This window comes from Lampris incognitus, chromosome 11, assembly GCF_029633865.1.
Source record: "Lampris incognitus isolate fLamInc1 chromosome 11, fLamInc1.hap2, whole genome shotgun sequence".
In the NCBI taxonomy this organism is placed as follows: domain Eukaryota; kingdom Metazoa; phylum Chordata; class Actinopteri; order Lampriformes; family Lampridae; genus Lampris; species Lampris incognitus.
This window is the reverse complement of record NC_079221.1, coordinates 33646924-33668750: the sequence shown is the minus strand read 5'-3', so window position 1 is coordinate 33668750 and position 21827 is coordinate 33646924. Positions and strand designations below refer to the sequence as shown.

The 21827-nt window shown below is 44.5% G+C and overlaps 1 protein-coding gene and 1 non-coding gene across 2 annotated transcripts in view; both read right to left on the bottom strand.

Moving 5' to 3' along the window:
* ramp1 (receptor activity modifying protein 1) overlaps window positions 1-21459 on the bottom strand; it is a 140713-nt gene extending 119254 nt beyond the window's left edge. Inside the window, exon 1 of the mRNA XM_056289227.1 lies at window positions 21259-21459. Within this exon, the coding sequence (XP_056145202.1) occupies window positions 21259-21316 (58 nt within the window). The 5' untranslated portion in view covers window positions 21317-21459. The remainder of the gene's footprint in view (window positions 1-21258) is intronic.
* Window positions 237-341, bottom strand: LOC130121353 (U6 spliceosomal RNA). The gene has a single exon (XR_008811061.1). It is a non-coding gene; the product is annotated as a U6 spliceosomal RNA (small nuclear RNA).
* Window positions 21460-21827: the final 368 nt, after the last annotated feature.

Sequence of the window (21827 nt, the reverse complement as noted above, 5' to 3'; positions counted from 1 at the left end):
AACCCACGCAGACACGGGAAGAACATGCAAACAGAAAGAACCTGACAGCCTGGGGTTCGAACCCAGGACCTTCTTGCTGTGAGGCAACAGCGCTAACCACTGGGCCACCGTGCTGCCCTGAAAACTTAGACAACCTGGGATTCCCAGGCGGTCTCCCATCCAAGTACTAACTAGGCCCCAACCCTGCTTAGCTTCCGAGCTCTGACGTCATCAGGGTGGTATGGCCGTAAGGCATTACAAATTAGGAGAATGTCACAAATGTGCGCGTCATTCTTGGGCAGGGGTCATGCTAATCTTCTCTGTATCATTCCAATTTTAGTTTATGTGTTGCCGTAGCAATATATTTAGCCAGGTTCTGTGTTGATTACATTGACATTCTAAACCTTTAACTAATGGTCCTATCTAGTGATGTAAGTGCATCAGATTTATAGAAGATCTGTGAAGTGCCAATGTCGGAGCTACAGCATGCTAAGGGTCATGACAAATGATAAGAAAAGCAAACAAACAACCAGAATAGAGGAGACTTGTTTTTTCCAAGGAAATGGTACCCACTACCACAACTATCAGTTAGCCGTGGCAACAACCCTGCGACTGTATTTCAATCGTATATACCATTACTGGGGCATGTGGGTAGCGTAGTGGTCTATTCTGTTGCCTACCAACACGGGGATCACTGGTTCGAATCCCCGTGTTACCTCCGGCTTGGTTGGGCATCCCTACAGACACAATTGGCCGTGTCTGCAGGTGGGAAGCCGGATGTGGGTATGTGTCCTGGCCTCTGCACTAGTACCTCCTCTAGTTGGCCAGGGCTCCTGTTCGGGGGGGAGGGGGAACTGGGGGGAATAGCATGATCCTCCCACATGCTACCTCCCCCTGGCGAAACTCTTTACTGTCAGGTGAAAAGAAGCGGCTTGTGACTCCACATGTGTGTTGGAGGAGGCATGTGGTAGTCAGTAGCCTTCCCTGGATCAGCAGAGGGGGTGGAGCAGTGATTGGAATGGGTCAGAAGAGTGGGGTAATTGGCCGGATACAATTGAAGAGAAAAAGGGGGACCCCCCCCCCCCAAAAAAAAAACAAAAAACATTACTAAGGTTGGGACTGGTGTATTACAGCCGGCAAGACATTTGTTCCCAAAGCAGAACAATACTGTTCAACAAGACGGGAACATGAGGGAAGTCATCATCATGGGAGGGAGAAAGAAAGAAAAAGAAATTCTGAAAAGAGAAAACATCAAAAGTAGAGAAGAAATTTGCTCTCATGTAAAAGAGTAGGTACATACCTGTAAGTTTTTGTGCTTATTAGAGTGTGTGTGTGTGCGCACGCATGTGTGAGCGAGAGTGAAAAACTGGCATTATCAGCGAGAGGAGAGGAAAAAGGTGCAGAGGCACGAGGAGTTCACAGCAGCTAAAATAACATGAAGCGAGTAGGCTGCAGGCGCACGAGTGCAATTACACAACATGCCAGGATAGCTTTGGAGAGAGGGGAAGGGGCACAGACACACACACCATACATTTACACTACACCCGCACTAACACACAAAAATGCAGCCGCAGACACACATGCAACATGTCAAATACTTAACAGCAAACCGGCTCATACATGCAAAACTTAAAAACATACAGGTACACAAATCGAAGACGCACACATAAACCTGCATACATTCTCTCTCTCTCTCTCTCTCTCTCTCTCTCTCTCTCTCTCTCTCTCTCACAGGTTTTGTTTTTCTGGAGGTGAGTAGAGGGCTGGTAGAGTTAGTGAGGTGGAGAGAGAGGCTGGTCTTGTCGGAGGGAATTACACGGAGTAAACTAAATAAGAAATGAGATCTCTGGTCCGCTTTCAACAGCAACGCACTGTCTGTCTGTCTGTCTGTCTGTCTGTCCATATAGAGATATAAATGTATTCACAAACATGACAGATATGCACTCATCCATATTGAAATGTACATATTCTTATTCTACCATACGTGTAACCACACAACCTACAACTGGCCCATACGCTTCACTCAACCTTAGACACAACATGTTTAATATGAAAATAACATCAACTTAAACACTTAGGCTACATTACACCAATGCTAAACCCTGCTATCGCTACAATTAAGCCTTAGAGAGAGAGTGAGAGAGATATTTGGCTGGAGCCCTGGTTGTCACAGCTGAATTTTCTGCTCTTGTGGCAACAGTGTCCACACATGCACCCAAACAATGGAGCAATAGGAGGAGCCTGTCATTATTTATTTATTTTTTGGAATTTTTTTCCACCTTTTTCTCCCCAGTTGTGCCTGGCCAATCACCCCACTCTCTGAGCTGTCCCGGTCATTGCTTCACCCCCGGGGAGGGCTGCAGACTACCACATGCTTCCTTCGATACATGTAGAGTCACCAGCCGCTTCTTTTCACCTGACAGTGAGGAGTTTCCCCAGGGGGACATTGTGTGTGGGAGTATCATGCTATTCCCCCTAGTACCCCCTCCCCCCTGAACAGGCACCCCGACCAACCAGAGGAGGCGCTAGTGCAGCGACCAGGACACATACCCACATCCGGCTTCCCACCCGCAGACACGGCCAGTTGTGTCTGTAGGGACGCCCGACCAAGGCGGAGGTAACACGGGGATTCGAAACGGCGATCACCGTGTTGGTAGGCAACGGAATACACCGCTGTGCTACCCGGACGCCCAGCCTGACATCTTTTTGTCATAATTACTTTTCTACATTGGCAATCTCTCCACCTAAGCATCTGTAGTACATATGCGTCATTACACCACAATGCACAACAGTCCGTCATGTTTATCCACCTATTGAGTCATGTCAGAAAATGGATTCATTGCAGAAGACAGACGTAGACGTAACATCGAAGTCACGTTTACTGCTTGTTTCTTGTTTTCCAGCTAGGGATGCCCAGACTAAAAACTTTTTTTTTTCTTTATGAAATCAACTCAAGAATGTTTGCACAGTTCGGCTGTGCACCATAGAAAACTTTATTAGCCATCTCAATGTGACACGAGCAGCAAAATCAAAAGGCATGGAAATAAATTACAAAAATCCCTGCAGGTAAAATATCTGGCCCATCACAGATAAACAATTTCTGTGTTTAACTTGCATTAAATAATAATCACTAACTTGAAGAGGTTATGCTTGAATAGCAGCATGTTATGTTCAAATCAAGCAACATAACATCACTAGGGTGAATAAATGAAAATAGTGTGTGTTTTTGTTTAGAAATATTGGCATGTCCACAAATTTGGGGGTAAGTCTTGAATGTAGCCTCTTATTTGGTAATCCTGTGGCAGAGAATCAGAATAAACTTTATTGGCCATGTGTGCCTATGCACACGAGGAATTAAACTCCAGTACACAGCAACTACTAGCACTTGCAGACATCACTCACACAGAAAAAGAAAAGAAAAAAAAACAGAAGTAGTAAATGGTACAACAACATGACATTGGAGACAAGCATGTATGCACAACGGGTAGGTCGCTACTATACGGAGTCTTGATATGGTTGAGTAATCGACAACTTATGCCCATATATTATACCATATTGCTTGTATACTACTATATTGCCCATACACTATACCATATACCATACCACAACTCCACAACCCATCACGCCCATACACAATGCTATATACTCCCACTATATTACACTATATTATCTTATATACCAGAAGTATACACTATTTAATCACCTACCATCCACCTCACAACTACATACTATATTATATACATATGTTACAATCACCACAATAACGGCAATAATTTGTAACCAGTATAGAGCAGTTGAATGTGTATTTACAATTGTACATTGGTATTGCACAAACATTTGTATTGCATATCTGGTTTAAAGAGGTAGTGCACATTGTAGATATGTAAGTGAGACATCTTGACCAGAGGGGGCTATTTACAACATGTAATATTTACATAAGTGAATATTCCTGCACCATACTGTTAAGTGTTCAAGAGAGAGATGGCTTTTAGGGAAAAACTTGTTCCTATGTCTGGTGGTTTTGGTGCCATCACTCTAGCGCATGCCATAAGGTAGCAGTACAAACAGACTGTGTCCTGGGTGTTGGGGTTCTGTGCTGATTTTGCCCAACAATGTCTGAGCTCTAGAGGTGCACAAGTCCTGCAGAGTGGGCAGGGGAGCACCAGTGATTTTTTTTCTGCTGCTTTTCCTTACTGTTTGCTGCAGTATGTTCCTATCCTGTTTTGTTGCTGCTCTGAACCATACTGTGATCGATGTGTGCAGGACAAATTCAATGACTGCAGTGTAGAACTGGCTGAATAGCTCCTGTGGCAGACCAAATTTCCTCAACTGCCGCAGAAAGAACATCATCTGCTGGGCCTTTTTGAGGATGGAGTTGATGTTGATCTCCCACTTCAGGTCTTTGGAAATTGTAGTTCTCAGAAATTTAAAGGTCCCCACAGTTGACACAGGGCTGTTGGATATTGTGAGGGGGAGCAGTGCTGAGAGGTGTCTCCTAAAGTCCACTGTCATCTCCACAGTCTTGAGCATGTTCAGCTCAAAGTTGTTGTGACTACACCAGAACACCAGCCTCTCAATCTTCCACCGATATCCAGACTTGTCACCATGGATGAGTCCGATTACCATAGTGTCATCTGCAAACTTGAGTAGTTTAACAGCTGGGTTCTTGGAGGTGCAGTTGTTGGTGTAAAGGGAGAAGAGCAGTGGGGAGAGGACACATCCCTGGGGAACACCAGTGCTGACCATCTGTATACCATAAGTAACTTCCCCCAGCCTCACATTTTTCCAGCTGTTTCCTGCCTGGTGATCCACTGACAGATGGTGGAGGATAAAGTGAGCTGGGAGAGATTGGAGGAGAGGATTTCTGGAATGATGGTGTTGAACACCGAGCTGAAGTCCACAAACAGGATCCTTGCATATGTTGCTAGGCAGTCAAGGTTGCAGAATGTAGTGCAGTCCCATGTTGACTGTGTCATCCACTGACCTGTTTGGCTGGTAGGTAAACTGCAGGGGGTCCAGCAGGTTTACAGTGATTTTCTTCAGGTGGTCCAACACCAGTTGTTTGGAAGTCTTCATGACCACAGACATAAGAATGACAGGCCTGTAGTCATTCAATACTGTTATGGAATGTTTCTTTGGGACTGGGATGATGGTAGCATTTGAAGCAGCAGGGGACTTTACACAGCTCCAAGGATCTGTTGAAGGTTTGCATGAAGATTGGAGCCAGTTGGTCAGCACAGGCTTTAAGTCAGGATGGGGAGATTCCGTTTGGACCCGATGCTTTTCTGGTCTTCTGTCTCAGGAAAAGCCGGCTCACATCTGCTACACATATATTGAATGCAGCCCGAGTATCGGGGAGGGGGTGTGTGTGTCAGAGGTACGATGGGGGATATTGTTGTTAGGCTGGAGTGGGTGAGGGGTGTGAATTTGTCTCTCTCAAGCCTGCAATAGAGGACATCCAGGTTGTCAGCCAGGTCTTTGTTTGCCTCAGCATAGGGGGGATGGTCTTGTGTAGTTTGCAATGTCTTACAGGCCCGTCCACACGGACACAGGGTCATTGGCTGAAAACCTGTTTTTCAGCTTTTCAGAAAAGAAAGTCACTTAATTTTGTCATTGTATTCTTACAACGAATCTGTTCTTTGCATTTAACCCATCCTATTATATAGGAGTGGTGGGCAGCTGCAACGTCTGGGAACCAACTCCAGTTCTTCTTTCCATGAACTTGGTCAGGGGCACAGACAGGAGTATTAACCCTAACATGCATGTCTTGGATTTCCCCCCCCTTTTTTCTCCCCAATTGTATTTGGCCAATTACCCCACTCTTCTGAGCCTTCCTAGTCGCGGCTCCACCCCCCCACCCCGTCGATCCGGGGAGGGCTGCAGACTACCACATGCCTCCTCCGATACATGTGGAGTTGCCAGCTACTTCTTTTCACCTGACAGTGAGGAGTTTCACCAGGGGGAGGTAGCGCGTCAGAGGATCACGCTATTCCCCCCCCCCCCCCACCACTCCCCACCCGGAACAGGCACCCCGACTGACCAGAGGAGGCGCTAGTGCAGTGACCAGGACACACATCCACAGCCGGCTTCCCACCCGCAGATGCAGCCATTATTGTCTTTAGGGATGCCCGACCAAGCCGGAGGCAACAGCGGGATTTGAACCGGGATCCCCATGTTGGTAGGCAATGGAATAGACTGCTACACTACCTGGATGCCCAGAAACATGCATGTCTTTTTGATGGTGGGAGGAAACCAGTGCACATCCATGCAGACACGGGCAGAACATGCAAACTTCACACAGAAAGGACCTGGGACAGCCTCAGGTTTGAACCCAGGACATTCTTTTTGTGAGGCAGCTGTGCTAACTGCTGGGCCACAGTGCTTCCTGTAGTTTCACTGTAGCTTCTTTTAGCCACTCTGATCTCCTTTGTTGTGAATTTCTGGCCTGCTTGTACAGGGCTCCATCCCCACTGCTGCAGGCATCCTGCTTGGCCTGCCGAAGTTGTCTTAGTTTGGCTGTGAACCATGTGTTCCATGTTATTCATGTTATTATTTCATGCTATAAACATGGTTCATATTATTTTTGTATGTGCAGAAGGTCTTGATAGGCACACGGTCTTCACATAAGCTGATGTAAGATATCCCAGTGTCAATTAGTTTGTCCAGGTTGCTAGCTGCAGCTTCAAATACACTCCAATTAGTGCAGTCAAAACAGTCTTGCAGTTCCTACTTTGCTTCTCTAGTCCATTTCTTAACTGTTTAACCACAGGGTTTGCAGATGTTAGTTTCTGCCTGTAGGTTGGAATAAGATGAACCAAGCAGTGATCAGAGAAGACCATTTTCTTTACAATGCTGGTGTAATCCTTTACATTTGTGAGGCTTGATCAACGCATTTACACAATGGCAAACATTTCTGGGTTGATTGTTCGTGGGCCTCCCTATTTCCAACACTCCCACTCACAAATGACTTCAACTGTTTCTACCTATTGACAACCTTCTGTACCGCTAGTGTTGGGTAGTAACTGTGGGCTGTGTGTTACATGATCACCCAAAAAAAATCAGTGTCAAGAATATTGTTGAACGTTTACATCTTTTTACTCAATCCAATAAAACTCAGGGCTATACTTTAGTGCCTTGGTAGGTTTGAGCTCATAGAAACAAGCTCAGGAGTGGAAGTTGCCCATTTTGAGTCAGAGAAAACACATTTTAAAGCAGGAGTGAAACTAGCACCTTGATGGTTCTTCTGTGTCCTCCAGATGGTTGTTGTATTGCCCTTGACCCCCTCCAAAAAAGCACTTCTACTCTTAACTACCTCAGTGAAGGAGTTTCACTGTGACTGACAGTTTAAAACTATGAGGAGAGGATTATAATGCAACTGTGTGTGTGTGTGTGTGTGTGTGTGTGTGTGTGTGTGTGTGTGTGTGTGTCCTCGCATTTCGTATCCTAATTTTTTGTGCTTCAGTCACGTTTATTTCTCTCCCGTCTCCAAGTTAGGTGCTGCTTGGTTTGGACAGAACTGATGCTTTCAACCCCCCCCCACCCCACCCTCTACCCCTCCACCCCTGCAGGGCTCTATAAATGGGTCTTTGGGAATCTGATAAACTGTTTTTTTTCCCCAATAAATGTTACATGAGTCCCGAAAGCCCATGATCAGTGTGTCCCTCCAATCGTGCCTATACCTTTCGAGAAACGCACCTCGCATACCCCGACCCAGACAAGAGTATTGCTACACATCATAAAATACAGACACCTCCCAGCTGAGTCTCTACAGTTCTCATGTTCTCCCCTAAATCCGAGACATAGATATACTGCCCTTTGTTGTCTTGCACAGGTGTTGGTTTCAACATCGGAGGCCCTAAGGACAGTTAAGGGGATTTTTTTCAGGTCACATTCCAGACCAAGGCCCCTAAATTATTTGTGTCTTTCTCTGTCCATATTTGTGTTTTTTTTTTTTTGTGTGTGTTATGGACAGCATTAACTCAGACTATGCTCGAGGGCACCTTGCCAGTGACATCATCACTCAATTTGTTCAGATTTCAGTGTATTCATTCAGTGTATGTGACAGTATGGTGACCTGCACTGATGAAATAACATGATATGACATCATTTCCACAGAAGACACAAAGTGCTTTACATGAGATGACTGCATCACATCACAGTAGCATCTCTATCATACAGACATTCAGGTGCAGCTGTGAGGGACTCGTGGGAAGGGATCACATCATCATAGGTTGCTCCTGCTTATGATTGTGAACAAGCCATTTAGAAATATTTATAATTACTGCATTCTAAGCCAATTATTTACTTTTGAAACACTTAAAACTTGGCAAAATTATCATCCTGAGGGAAGTTGGGTATCATAAAACAGAATTTCCATAAAGTTTTTTTCCTTGCTGTACTTTTTGCACAGATGTTGTTTTTTTTTTGTTTTTTTTCTGGTTTTTTTATGTTGTGTGTGGACAGTATGCACTCGCATAGAAGGGGGGATGAGCAAAAACAGAGGAAAAATGAATGTTTATGTCCTCTACATGCATATTTATAAATTAAATAAAACCGTTTCAACCTCAACATTTCTAATTGCTAGTAATGGCACTGGAGACACAGGGTTTAAACTGGTCAGGTACTATATTGGCTGATAAAAAGATGTAAAACAAGGACTCAGGAGTGCCATGAAGTTAAGCTAGAGAAAGAACGTCATGCATTTTTATATTGCATCTGTTACCAGCTGGCATAACTACTGAATTTTGAGCCAATGTGCATTACTATTCTCTCTCTCTCTCTCTCTCTCTCTCTGCTTCTCTGTCAGTCAATCTATTGATCGATCTACTGATCAGTGTAACTATCAATCATCCTGTTGATCAATCTCTCGTTCTTTGAAGAAGAAAGAAGAGACGAGGCAGAGAGAGACAGATGATGATGATGTGTGTGTGTGGGGGGGTGCATTTCTGTGAATGAAGACTACGAGAGAGAGAGAGAGAGAGAGAGAGAGAGAGAGAGAGAGAGAGAGAGAGAGAGAGAGAGAGAGAGAGAGAGAGAGAGAGAGAGAGAGAGAGAGAGAGAGAGAGAGAGAGAGAGAGAGAGAGAGAGAGAGGAGAGAGAGAGAGAGAGAGAGAGAGAGAGAGAGAGAGAGAGAACACTGAATTAATTTAAAATGTAATTTGAGAGAACAGTGAATCTAATAGTATTGAGAGTTGTGGGAGAGAGAGAGGAGAGAAGAAAGGTAACATTATGGCTCCTAATATAATTTAGTTTGATGTCTCTCACACGTAGTCTCTCGCGACAACTTTCATTATTGCTTACACGTTATCTTGACATACCCTCTCCCCTAGCCTCCCAGTTAATTTGAAAACCCTATCCTCCTCCTGAACCCTTCACCCCCCCCAAACTGCCAACCCACCTGCATGTTTTAAATATTAACCAACTGTTCAGATTACATCAGTAATCTGTTCACACAGGGCTAACAGGCATGCTAACATGCTTGCCAAATGACCTGCCCTAGTCTATCAGAGCAAGAGCATTGAAATTGAGTGACTCTTTTGTTCAACTATTGAGTGGACCACCCTTTAAAAGAGAACGTCACTCTTTTTTAAAAGTTCATATAGATTTTTTTTCATCAGTCTCAGACCAATTGATTAAACCTTTGTAAATATTAACAGTACTGTCACAACAGACGGCAATGCTCAAGACTAGTTTCAAACCTGTGGTGCTACCGGATATAAATTTCAACTCTAAAATTTAGGGATGCTGCACAGATGATGAACTGGTCCAGTATCAAGGGTGACCCAAAGAACAACAAGGGAGATCTTCTGGGGATAGTGATGGATTTATAAAATGTATGCAGTCATGGCTCCATTGAGATACCTTGCAGAAAAGCCAGGAATCAAATGACTTAAGTTGATGCATTTCTAGTCAGCATACTGTTGTCTGTTGTAGATTAACATTTAGACTAGTTTCACATGGCAGTATGGGACAGATATCTGATAAGGCTTATTCCTGTAAGAATTCAAAGGGGGTTTGAGACACGTTGTGAATAACAAGTGTAAATGCAATATGGACAAATCACATCTGCGTGCAATCTGAATACATTTGCATTACATGCCAAGTATAAACAGCTTTTTTGAATCACTGTAATCAATTCGTTTTTCTTAAGTTTTGAACCAGAGGACGTCCGGATGGTGTGGCGGTCTATTCCATTGCCTACCAACACAGGGATCGGTGGTTCGAGTCCCTGTGTTGCCTCCGGCTTGGTTGGGCGTCCCTACAGACACAATTGGCCGTGTCTGCGGATGGGAAGCTGGATGTGGGTGTGTGTCCTGGTTGCTGCACTCGCACCTCCTCTGGTCGGTTGGGGCACCTGTTCGGGGGGGAGGGGGTACTGGGGGGAATAGCGTGATCTTCCCACACACTACGTCCCCCTGGCGAAACTCCTCACTGTCAGGTGAAAAGAAGCGGCTGGCGACTCCACATGTATTGGAGGAGGCATGTGGTAGTCTGCAGCCCTCCCTGGATTGGCGGAGAGGGTGGAGCAGTGACCGGGACGGCTCGGAAGAGTGGGGTAATTGGCTGGGTACAACTGAGGAGGAAAAGGGGGGAACTCCCCCCCCAAAAAAGGTTAACACTTTCTATGAAGCTTGCATCTATAACGCCCTATAAGCATCTATAATGCCCTGTAAGTGAAGCTATAAGTCATTGTAAGATTCATTATAACCATGTATACACCCTCACAACACCTCATAACCACCTTTATGATACATTGTCAATTTAAAACGGATATATGCATTATAAATATGTCATTAGCCTGTTTATCTGTCAAATGCCATAATGCATCATAGCCAACTTGTTTTGTAGAGATCCATAATGAGACTTCAGTGCTATACCACAGTCTTCAACCATAGCCATTAGTCATTGTAATACACATTATAGGAAAGTATGGGTGTTATAGATGCTTATAGGGCATTATAGATACTTATAGGGTGTTATAAATGCTTATAGGGTGTTATAGATGCAAGCTTCATAGAAAGTGTTACTAAAAAAAGTTTTGAACCAGAGCAGCTATATTCTTACACACAAAACAAAAAAACATAAATCACACCAGTCGTGACCAAATACAAAGCAGGATAACCTAGACAGTGATGAGAGGATCTAATGAGAGAGAATTGCCCTGTTTATTTCTGTTGAGAGAAAAGGAGGTGCATGTTATTATTCATCTCTGAGCCACTGAGTGATATTTACTCTCTTGGAGCCTCATGTATCAATTGTTACTATGGGCAAATTTGCAGCAAAGTATGATGGTTATTTGTAATTCCTTCCTCCTAACGTCTATTGTCTACCTCTTGCAATGAGCAATCACCCAGGCCTGCAAAGACATCAGTGTTCAACAGTCAGTGTCTAAATTCAGGGGTTACCCAGGTTCTACACTGGTCTCTGAGACAAATTTCAGGGCTAAAAAAATCCCATGGGCGTGTACGCACAAATTTGCCCATAGTAATGATTGATATATGAGGCCCCTGGTCAGGATCAGTAGAAGCCAGTGTGGGTCAGACCACACCCCTCTGACTTAAGATTTAGCAGTAGGTGGAGGACCTGAGTCCCACGCACCCTGGCATTTTAACCCACACATGTTGTCTGATAACAAATTTGTCTCATTTCTGGCTGCTCAAATTGATCTTTTTAGAGCCATGAATGAGATACCTGGTGTCTCAACATCTCCTCTTTGAGAGACATTTAAGGCCTACACTAGGGGAGAAATTATATGTCATATACTAGTTTTGATAGGAAACAGAGGAAGAAGAGACTGTCTGAGCTGATGACTCTGATATTACAGTTGGATAATATACAGGCAACTTCACCTTCCCTTATGGTGTACAAGGATTGTCTTTCTTTACAGGCAGAGTTTGATAACTTGTCAACTGTTCAAGCGAAGACATGCTACTCAAATTACATCATACTCACTGAGTATGGTGATAAGGCTAGTGAATAACTTTCCCACCAACTCCACCGGACATGATCAAATTCCTCAAATTCAAACTCCCACGATGGTAATGACTGATCCTCAAACAATTAATGATTCATTTAGCAGCTTCTATGCCTCTCGATACTTCTGAACAGTGAGCTGACCCCTCAGTTTGACTTTTTTTCAGCACTCTTGCTGTCTCCGCCATTGATGCAGCTTCCAAGATTCAACTACAGCAGGCCACAATGATTGAGGAGATTTCTCGAGCGAAAGCAGCCATCCATCCATCCATTATCCAAATTGCTTATCCTGCTCTCAGGGTCATGGGGATGCTGGAGCCTATCCCAGCAGTCATTGGGTGGCAGGCGGCGGGAAGACACCCTGGACAGGCCGCCAGGCCATCACAGGGCCGACGCCTGCACGCACGCATGCATGCGCACACACACACCTAGGGACAATGTAGCATGTCCGATTCATCTGACCTACATGTCTTTGGACTGTGGCAGGAAACCGGAGCACCCAGAGGAAACCCACGCAGACACAGGGAGAACACGCAAACTCCACACAGAGGATGACCAGGGATGATCCCCAAGGTTGGACATCCCTGGGGCTCGAACCCAGGACCTTCTTGCTGTGAGGTGACCATGCTAACCGCTGTGCCACCGTGCCACCTACAGTGATCTAAGAGCCTTAAAATCATCGCATTATAGCCAAGAGTGTCGACAAGACGAGCTTGCGCTAAGCCTGACTGGACCTTTTATGTTCCTCAGTGTCTCCCATCAATTTCTACTGTCTTGTCAATAAAGGCTGCAAAAAAAAAACCCTTAAGAAAGGGAAAGCTGACAAGATTACAGCACAGAAGGTCAAACATGATTTTTAAGCAGAGGACCTCTGATAAATGGACTGTGAAATCTGCTCTCTGCTGCTCAGAGAGGGGAATGATGCTGTGGATTCAGAGGAGGAGGAGGACTTGCACTCAAAGTCTATCATCTCTGATGCTGTTCATATTGTAAACGACAAATGGGAGAGAAGCAAATGCCTACAGACAAGGTATGCAAACAATGAGGCGAATATACAAACACATCCAAAAATACATAACATACACACATGGATGCACACAGTGTGACATAGGTGTGTGTGTGTACACATATTGGTCAAAAAGTCAAAATTAATATAAAAAGTGATATTACTTTTGTCTATAATACCTTTTACGTGAGAAATGAAAAAGACAGGGTACATAAAAACTTGCACACCTTCTGTTTTCCTTTCTCTCATCCTTTGTGCAGCATCTATCTTGAGTCAAACTCAAGTGGGTGGATCTCATCAATCCATCCATCCATTATCCAAACCGCTTATCCTACTAAGGGTCGCAGGGATGGTGGAGCCTATCCCAGCAGTCATTGCGTGGCAGGCGGGGAGACACCCTGGACAGGCCGCCACACCATCACAGGGCCAAATATACACTCACCGGCCACTTTATTAGGCACACCCGTCCAACTGCTCGTTAACGCAAATTTCTAATCAGCCAATCACATGGCAGCAACTCAATGCATTTAGGCATGTAGACATGGTCAAGACGATCTGCTGCAGTTCAAACCGAGCATCAGAATGGGGAAGAAAGGCGATTTAAGTGACTTTGAACGTGGCATGGTTGTATGTGCCAGACGGGCTGATCTGAGTATTTCAGAAACTGCTGATCTACTGGGATTTTCACGCACAACCATCTCTAGGGTTTACAGAGAATGGTCTGAAAAAGAGAAAATATCCAGTGAGCGGCAGTTCTGTGGGCGAAAATGCCTTGTTGATGCCAGAGGTCAGAGGAGAATGGCCAGACTGGTTCGAGCTGATAGAAAGGCAACAGCAACTCAAATAACCACTCATCACAACCGAGGTATGCAGAAGAGCATCTCTGAACGCACAACACATCGAACCTTGAGGCAGATGGGCTACAGCAGCAGAGGACCACACCGGGTGCCACTCCTGTCAGCTAAGAACAGGAAACTGAGGCTACAATTCGCACAGGCTCACCAAAATTGGACAATAGAAGATTGGAAAAACGTTGCCTGGTCTGATAAGTCTCGATTTCTGCTGTGACATTCGGATGGTAGGGTCAGAATTTGGCATCAACAACATGAATGCATGGATCCATCCTGCCTTGTATCAACGGTTCAGGCTGGTGGTGGTGGTGTAATGGTGTGGGGGATATTTTCTTGGCACACTTTGGGCCCCTTAGTACCAATTGAGCATCGTGTCAACGCCACAGCCTACCTGAGTATTGTTGCTGACCATGTCCATCCCTTTATGACCACAGTGTTCCCATCATCTGATGGCTACTTCCAGCAGGATAACGCGCCATGTCATAAAGCTCGAATCATCGCAGACTGGTTTCTTGAACATGACGATGAGTTCACTGTACTCAAATGGCCTCCACAGTCACCAGATCTCAATCCAATAGAGCACCTTTGGGATGTGGTGGACCGGGAGATTCGCATCATGGATGTGCAGCCGACAAATCTGCAGCAACTGCGTGATGCTATCATGTCAATATGGACCAAACTCTCTGAGGAATGTTTCCAGTACCTTGTTGAATCTATGCCACGAAGGATTAAGGCAGTTCTGAAGGCAAAAGGGGGTCCAACCCGGTACTAGCAAGGTGTACCTAATAAAGTGGCCAGTGAGTGTGTGTGTGTGTATATATACACGAGAGAGAGAGAGAAAGAGAGAGAGAGAGAGAGAGAGAGAGAGAGAGAGAGAGAGAGAGAGAAATATGGATCTTCATCAGTCATGCAGGAAGGGGAAAAAAACACATTGACATGCAGAATTACGCACACACGCGCACACACACAAGATATGCGTTTGCGTGATTACATCTCTTGCTAGTTTACGCCTACCTTCCTCAATTGTCTCTCTCTGTCTCCTGGGTGTGTATATATTGTACTGGCATCTATCTTCTCTACACCCTCTTTTTTTCTTTCTCGATTTGATGTAATGCATTATAGGTCTAATGTATCTGTGTGTGTGTGTGTGTGTGTGTGATGTGAGGAGAGAACTGAACATGTCTTCCTCTATTGGCCAAATCAAAGGGCAGAGGGTCTTCACAATTGTCTGACTCAGTTGTGGTCAACACCTCTCCCTCTCTCTCGCCGTCTTCTGCAGTGTTGTATTTGGACTGACCAAGTCTAGCTTCTACACAAGCATGAATACACAAATGCACAGATCCACACCAACACAGATAGACAGACAGACACAAACTCACAGACGCACACAGGATGAAAACAGACGGCATGTTTTTAACACTGATGTATTATTGATGTTTCCCCATTTCCATACATTTGCTGCCTCCGTGCTGAGTCCTGTGAAGTTGAGACAGCGATTACTCAGCATTTAGCATGCAAATGATGCATGCTAGCCTTAGGTAGTGTTACGGGCCACATGGCAGACGGTAAGAGAGGAAGTTTACTGGTGCGTCAGCAAAAACGGCCTTCTGAAAGTTCAGAGTAACTGAGAAGACTCAGAAAGAAGGTTTGACTGATGGAATTCATTAACCCAGACTCGTCTATACATACAGTACATTCAGGCTCAATACCAGGTTTTACCGAACCCCAGTTTGAATCTACAAGGAATGGGACTTGATGTGTTGCTTACACAAAAGAAACGGGGACATACAGAAACATAGTAGAAGGAGGATGACCAAGGATGTATGAGTATGTATATCTAGAAAAGATTTACGAGGATGTAAGAGTATCTGTGTCCAGAGCTGTGCCAAGGGAATAAGGAGGTTAAGGCAATAGGCCAGATATTGGCTACTCATTTTTGGAGTGGGTCTCTACCATACAGTGTTCACACACTAGGTATGAGTACTAGCAAGAGTGAGTACTATAGTACTCTTGGTAGGTGGGGGGGACCCAACAGGCGAAGTACCAATACCTGTTTTTGGCTTACCTAAATTTAAAAAAAAAAGCTCAAAACCAGCAAAACTGTTGAAACATTTCATGTCTTATTAGCTTTCACTGAGTCCTTTCTCAAAGTATTTGGTAGTGATGTACATTGACTACATTACACGACACATTCCTCACACAGATATAGACAGTCTATAGACATGCCATAACTGATCCAGTATGAGTCCTAAAGGTTTTATTGATGTTTTGATCCACCTTGCAGTCTGATAACTCTTATGTTAGGCCTGCTGATTGGTTTCTTGCCTCCACCAATGTCTTCTGTTGCTGTATGCTTGATAATTACACCATACCACATCTGGACATATGAATACTCAGTCATGATGAGAAGTAGGCCTAACACAAGAACTATAAGCCTGTGAGGTGGATTCATAACATGTGAATGAAACCTTCAACACTCATACTGGATCAGTTATGGCATATCTACAGACTGTCTACTACTACTTTTGGCTGCTCCCGTTAGGGATTGCCGCAGCAGATCATCCATTTCCATCTCTTCCTGTCCTCTGCCGCTTCCTCTGTCATGCCAACCACCTGAATGTCCTCCCTCGCTACATCCATAAACCTCCTCTTTGGCCTTCCTCTTTTCCTCTTCCCTGGCAGCTCCATCTTCAGCATCCTTCTCTCAATATACCCAGCGTCTCTCCTCCACACATGTCCAAACCATCTCAATCTGTCTTCTCTTGCATTGTCTCTAAACCGTCCAACCTGAGCAGTCCCTCTAATATACTCATTCCTAATCCTGTCCTTCTTCGTCACTCCCAATGAAAATCTTAGCATCTTCAACTCTGCCACCTCCAGCTTCACCTCCTGTCTTTTCATCAGTACCACCGTCTCCAAACCATACAACATGGCTGATCTACAGACTGTCTATAGCTGTGTAATGAATGTATCGTGTAATATAGTTAATGTATATCGTTACCAGGTACGTATTTTATACCTCAAATCTGTGTTTTGGCTATTTCAGTCCTGTAACATTAAAACGGCCTGACAACACTCTGTTTAAAATTGTTCAGACTGAACACTGAACTGAAACTTGAAAGACTCTCGTGTTGGGGAAAGAGGATTAGAGACTGTCTCTCTGAGCCAGGCCATTGATATCTATGGGTGTTTGCCTTTTAATCAGTCTGTAGTTGTCAGCACAGAAGAAAAAAAACGACAACATCAAAAATCACTTTTGTCATGACCTAAAATGATCACAGAGAAGTTGGTGACTTAAATAGCTTTTTTCTTTTCCGTTTTGTCGTATTCAGCACTTGTAATTTTGTTTAAAGTCCCCACTGAGAACACTATACTGTCCTAGTCTTACAATGTCCTCATATGTTATGACAGTAGATTAACTATTGTACCCTATATGACTGAATTAACTGCCAAACGAGGGCGATTATTGCTTCATTGGCATATCACATCACTATATCAGTTCATATCATGGGGAAAATTCTCTTTAAAAACTTGTTTCCCACAGGAAAAAAAAAAGTTGTGAAGCTATCTGATCTGGGAGGGAAGATGGTAAAGCAGTAATGAGGCAACCTGGTGCAGTGGCGATGAGTCACTTGTCTTTTTTCGGTAAATACAGGGCGCCCACATACAGCCTTTACAACAGGAAACAGGCAGCAAAGAGTACAGGAGTAGGCTTCTGATGGATGCTCTGTCAGAAAATGTCACGTGTGTGTGTGTGTGTGTGTGTGTGTGTGTGTGTGTGTGTGTGTGTGTGTCTTAGTGGCAGCGGTGACCTTCACCTTTAATAAAGGCCCTCGCAAGTAGAGTCCAACTCAAAATAGCCACATATTGCCTGCTTATCCTGAAAGCAGCTAATGATAAAAGGATTTGAATCCCAGATATTATAATTCCAGTATGTCTGTGTGTGCGAGTGTGTAGGGGGAGAGACATGGAGAGAGAGAGAGGGAGGGAGAAGAGGAAGTGAAAGACAGATTAAATTGAATTACATGGTTAGATGAGGTTAGATTAGGCTACATCTATTGCGTGTGAATACTTTGCAGGCAGCCTTATTTTATGATACATTTCATAGCTGATAGCAGGGATGCATAATCAAGCAAATTCAATAACACACAAGACAGGATGTGAACATAGGATGCTTTAAAAAGATTCACATCCGGCTTTCTATCAAATACAATATATCCACTCATCCCACTTTTTAGTCTCTAATATAATCACACTGAATCTACCATCTCCCTGGCCCTGTACATTTTGTTTGTGTCAGAGGATGACAGATGACACTCATGCATACAGAATGTGGGGTTACCCATACAGAAGGTGGAACCACCACTGATACTGAAACATATGTACCGATCAGCCAAAACATTAAAGCCACCTGCCTAATATTGTGTAGGTCTTCCTTGTGCCATCAAAACAGCTCTGATCCGTCGAGGCATGGATTCCATAAGACCTCTGAAGGTGTCCTCTGGTATCCAACACTATGATGTTAGCAGCAGATCCTTTAAGTCCTGTAAGTTTTGAGCTGGCGCCACTGTGGATCGGACTTGTTTTTCCAACACATCCCACAAATGCTCGATCGGATTTAGATCTGGGGATTTGGAGGCCCAGGCAACACCTTGAACTCTTTGTCATCTTCCTCAAACTATTCCTGAACAATGTGTGCAGTGTGGCAGGGCACATTATCCCGCTGAAAGAGGCCACTGCCATCAGGGAATATCGTTGCCAAGAAGGGCTGTACCTGGTCTGCAACAATGTTTAGGTAGGTGGTACTTGTCAAAGTAACATCCATATTAATGCGAGGACTCAAGGCTTCCCAGCAGAACATTGCCCTGAGCATCACACTGCCTCCACCGGCTTGCCTTCCCCCCATAGTGCATCCTGGTGCTTTCTCTTGCCCAGGTAAACAATGCAAATGCACCCGGCCATCCACATGATGAAAAAAAGTTATTCATCAGAACGGGCCACCTTCTTCCAATGGTCCATGGTCCAGTTCTGATACTCACGTACCCATTGTAGGTGCTTTCGGTGGTGGACAGGGGTCAAGGGCACTCTGACTGGTCTGCAGCTACGCAGCCCCATACACAGCAAGTTGCAATGCAGTGTGTGTTCTGACACCTGTCTATCATAGCCAGCATGAACTTTTTCAGCAATTTGAGCTACAGTAGCACTTCTGTGGGATCGGAGCAGACGGGCTAGCCTTCGCTCCCCATGCTCATTAATGAGCCTTGGGCACCCATGACCCTTTCGCTGGTTCTCCAATTGTCCTTCCTTAAACCACTTTTGGTAGGTACTGACCCCTGCATACCGGGAACACCCACAAGACCTGCCGTTTTGGAGATGCTCTGACCCAGGTGTCCAGCCATCACAATTTGGCCCTTGTCAAAGTTGGTCAGACCCTTGCCCATTTTTCCTGCTTCCAACACATCAACTTTAAGAACTGACTGTTCACTTGCTGCCTAATATATCCCACTCCTTGACAGGTGCCATTGTAACGAGATAATCAATATTATTCACTTAGCTGTCAGTGGTTTTAATATTTTGGCTGATCGGCGTATCTTATCAAAACTGTCACAACCACACAGTGCCAGCAGCATCACTCAGGGAGCTGGTGGTCAGTAGCAACTCTCCATCCATCTGTCCTGACCATTACCGTTGATTGCCTCCAACTGGAGATTTGACTTTGTAACCATGTCTGCTCTCCTGTCGCTGAGTCTTGCACATTGCTTTGCCAAAACTGAAAGCCATCTTGTGATTTCAAGCTGTGCTTCAGGAGAATTAGTGTCAGCATTTCTGATTGCTTACTCTGATATCAGTATCAGTTTTAGAAGCTGTGTAGGCTGAGTGTTTGGTATTTTGCTTTTTTTGATCTAATCAAAGACCCCATACTTGAGTCCACTGAGATCCAGGAAGCCTGTTTGTCGTCCTTGACTCGAGTCTTGATTACAGTTATTAAAAATTGTCCAGCAAATGTCAATGTCATGCCAGTTAAACTGAACAATATGCCCCTCTTGTTAGAGTAATTACTCCCTCGTAGATTGCACAATATACAAGTCTGAGAGTCTTTAACTCAATTTAGCCAGCTGTCTCCATCAATATTTATGCTTTTTTGAAATGCCACACACTCTTTGAGATGTTCAGGGTATTAAAAAACAGCAGGCTCGCAAAGGGGGGTGCATTAGTAGAAAGTCGAGTTAGCACAGTGGGTCTTGTTTCATTACATATCAGTGTCCTTATACACAGTCAGCAGCCACTGCTCAATTTCTTGTCAGCAGTTTCTGGGAACCTTTTATTCTTTCTGACACCTAACATTACCTTCGATTTGTGCCCTGAAAAACACTAGTGTAGTTTTACGTAGCCTACAGAAATGGTTAAACAATGTGACCAGCCGTTCAAGGCCTCAACTTAATATGTAGTCACTCCAGCAGTTTTTACTACATTCCTCTGAATGTCCCATTGATATATTATCCGGCTGGAGCTATTTCAAAAACAAATGATGATAATGCGTAAACTTGCGTTTACATTAATTGTTGTTTCTATGCTGTTGTAAAACCTGTTGCTGCTGGCCAAAAAAAAAACAAAAAAATCTTGTCTTGTCTTATCTAATCTTTCCCTTAAAGGTCTAACTTTGACCAAATTAGTATAGTTCAGGACAAAAACCAGGCTTATCTCTGATATAGCCCTCTGTAGCAACACATTTATATCTTAGTTATACGTTATCACGATTTCATCAAGTTTGTAAGCTCCGCCCCCTTTCCCCCCTTCTTTTTTTTTTTTACCCTAAAAGCTTAATTTAACAAAGTGAACGCTAGTTTCCTATGCATTGTTACCGTTCACACAAGCCCGGGTCGCTGTGCTGTCCTGTCTGTGTCTCTGCTCCCATAACGTGGATCGTGTACAGCGAGCCGCTCATTACCGTGAACTAAACCCCGACACGGTGATCCCGCTTATTACACGGCTACTTACTAAAAAAAAAATCAATAAATTGACACAAAATATTGTTCAAAAATGTTTTATTACTTCCTCTAAAAAAAAGGCCCGTTGGACTCGTTAGTCCGTAAGAATTGCGTCCATAGCAGCGGTCTGTTATTCATAGCAGCGGTCTGCTATTCAGAAATAACAGACCACAAAATGCCGTAATTGACCAATCAGAAACGAATATTGAACAAAGCCGCGTAATGAGTACAGGCTAAAGAAGGTGTACTACTTATCTCTGACCAACAAGTGTGTACTCACCTATGAGCCTGACTATCAGTGTCGGACACAGAAAAGGTTGGATTCACAAAGTTAAACACTTTTCTTACCCAGGCAAATTACTATATGGCTATGCAGAGGCAAACAGCAGACCGCGAAATGGGCACAGTGCACATTGGCATACCCCGGTGACGTCTCTATGTCTGTACGGTAAACACTCACCTACAAGCAGCCAGAGGAGCAACTGTTTCTGCAGAGCTGCTCTGTTCTGTGGTCCCATTCCGTCCGGCCCTAAGATTATCCAGTGATGACCGAAGTTTCTAAAATGCAACAATATCCAAATGGGTAACTGCAAATGCGGGGACGGGGCTCAAAGTTGGCTCTGGGGTGGGCTTTACTCAAACGGTAATAAGTAAGAGGCAAACGAATCCCCCCTGTATCTGTTCAGAAGTGTCCATTAAATGTCTTCATTCCGACCCTGATCCGTCCAGAGGAATAAAGTGAAACACACGCCGGGCGGTCGGTCAGCTTCAATATCACCTTACGCAAAAATGCCTCGGGTGACACACCGGCTTACGCTGGCGCAGGGTTGCCGGTTGCCTCAGCAGTCCCTCGTCCGCCAGCTCTCTTGTCACCGATTTGTCCGTCAGCGTCGTGAGCCGCCACGATTGACTTGCCAACTTAAGTCCATGCCGCGAAATCTCACGACGGCTCACTTACCGGTCCCCCGGTCCCGAACTCCATTTTACGCATAGCGGGACGCGCGGGTGGTGGTGAGCTTGAGGCTTGAT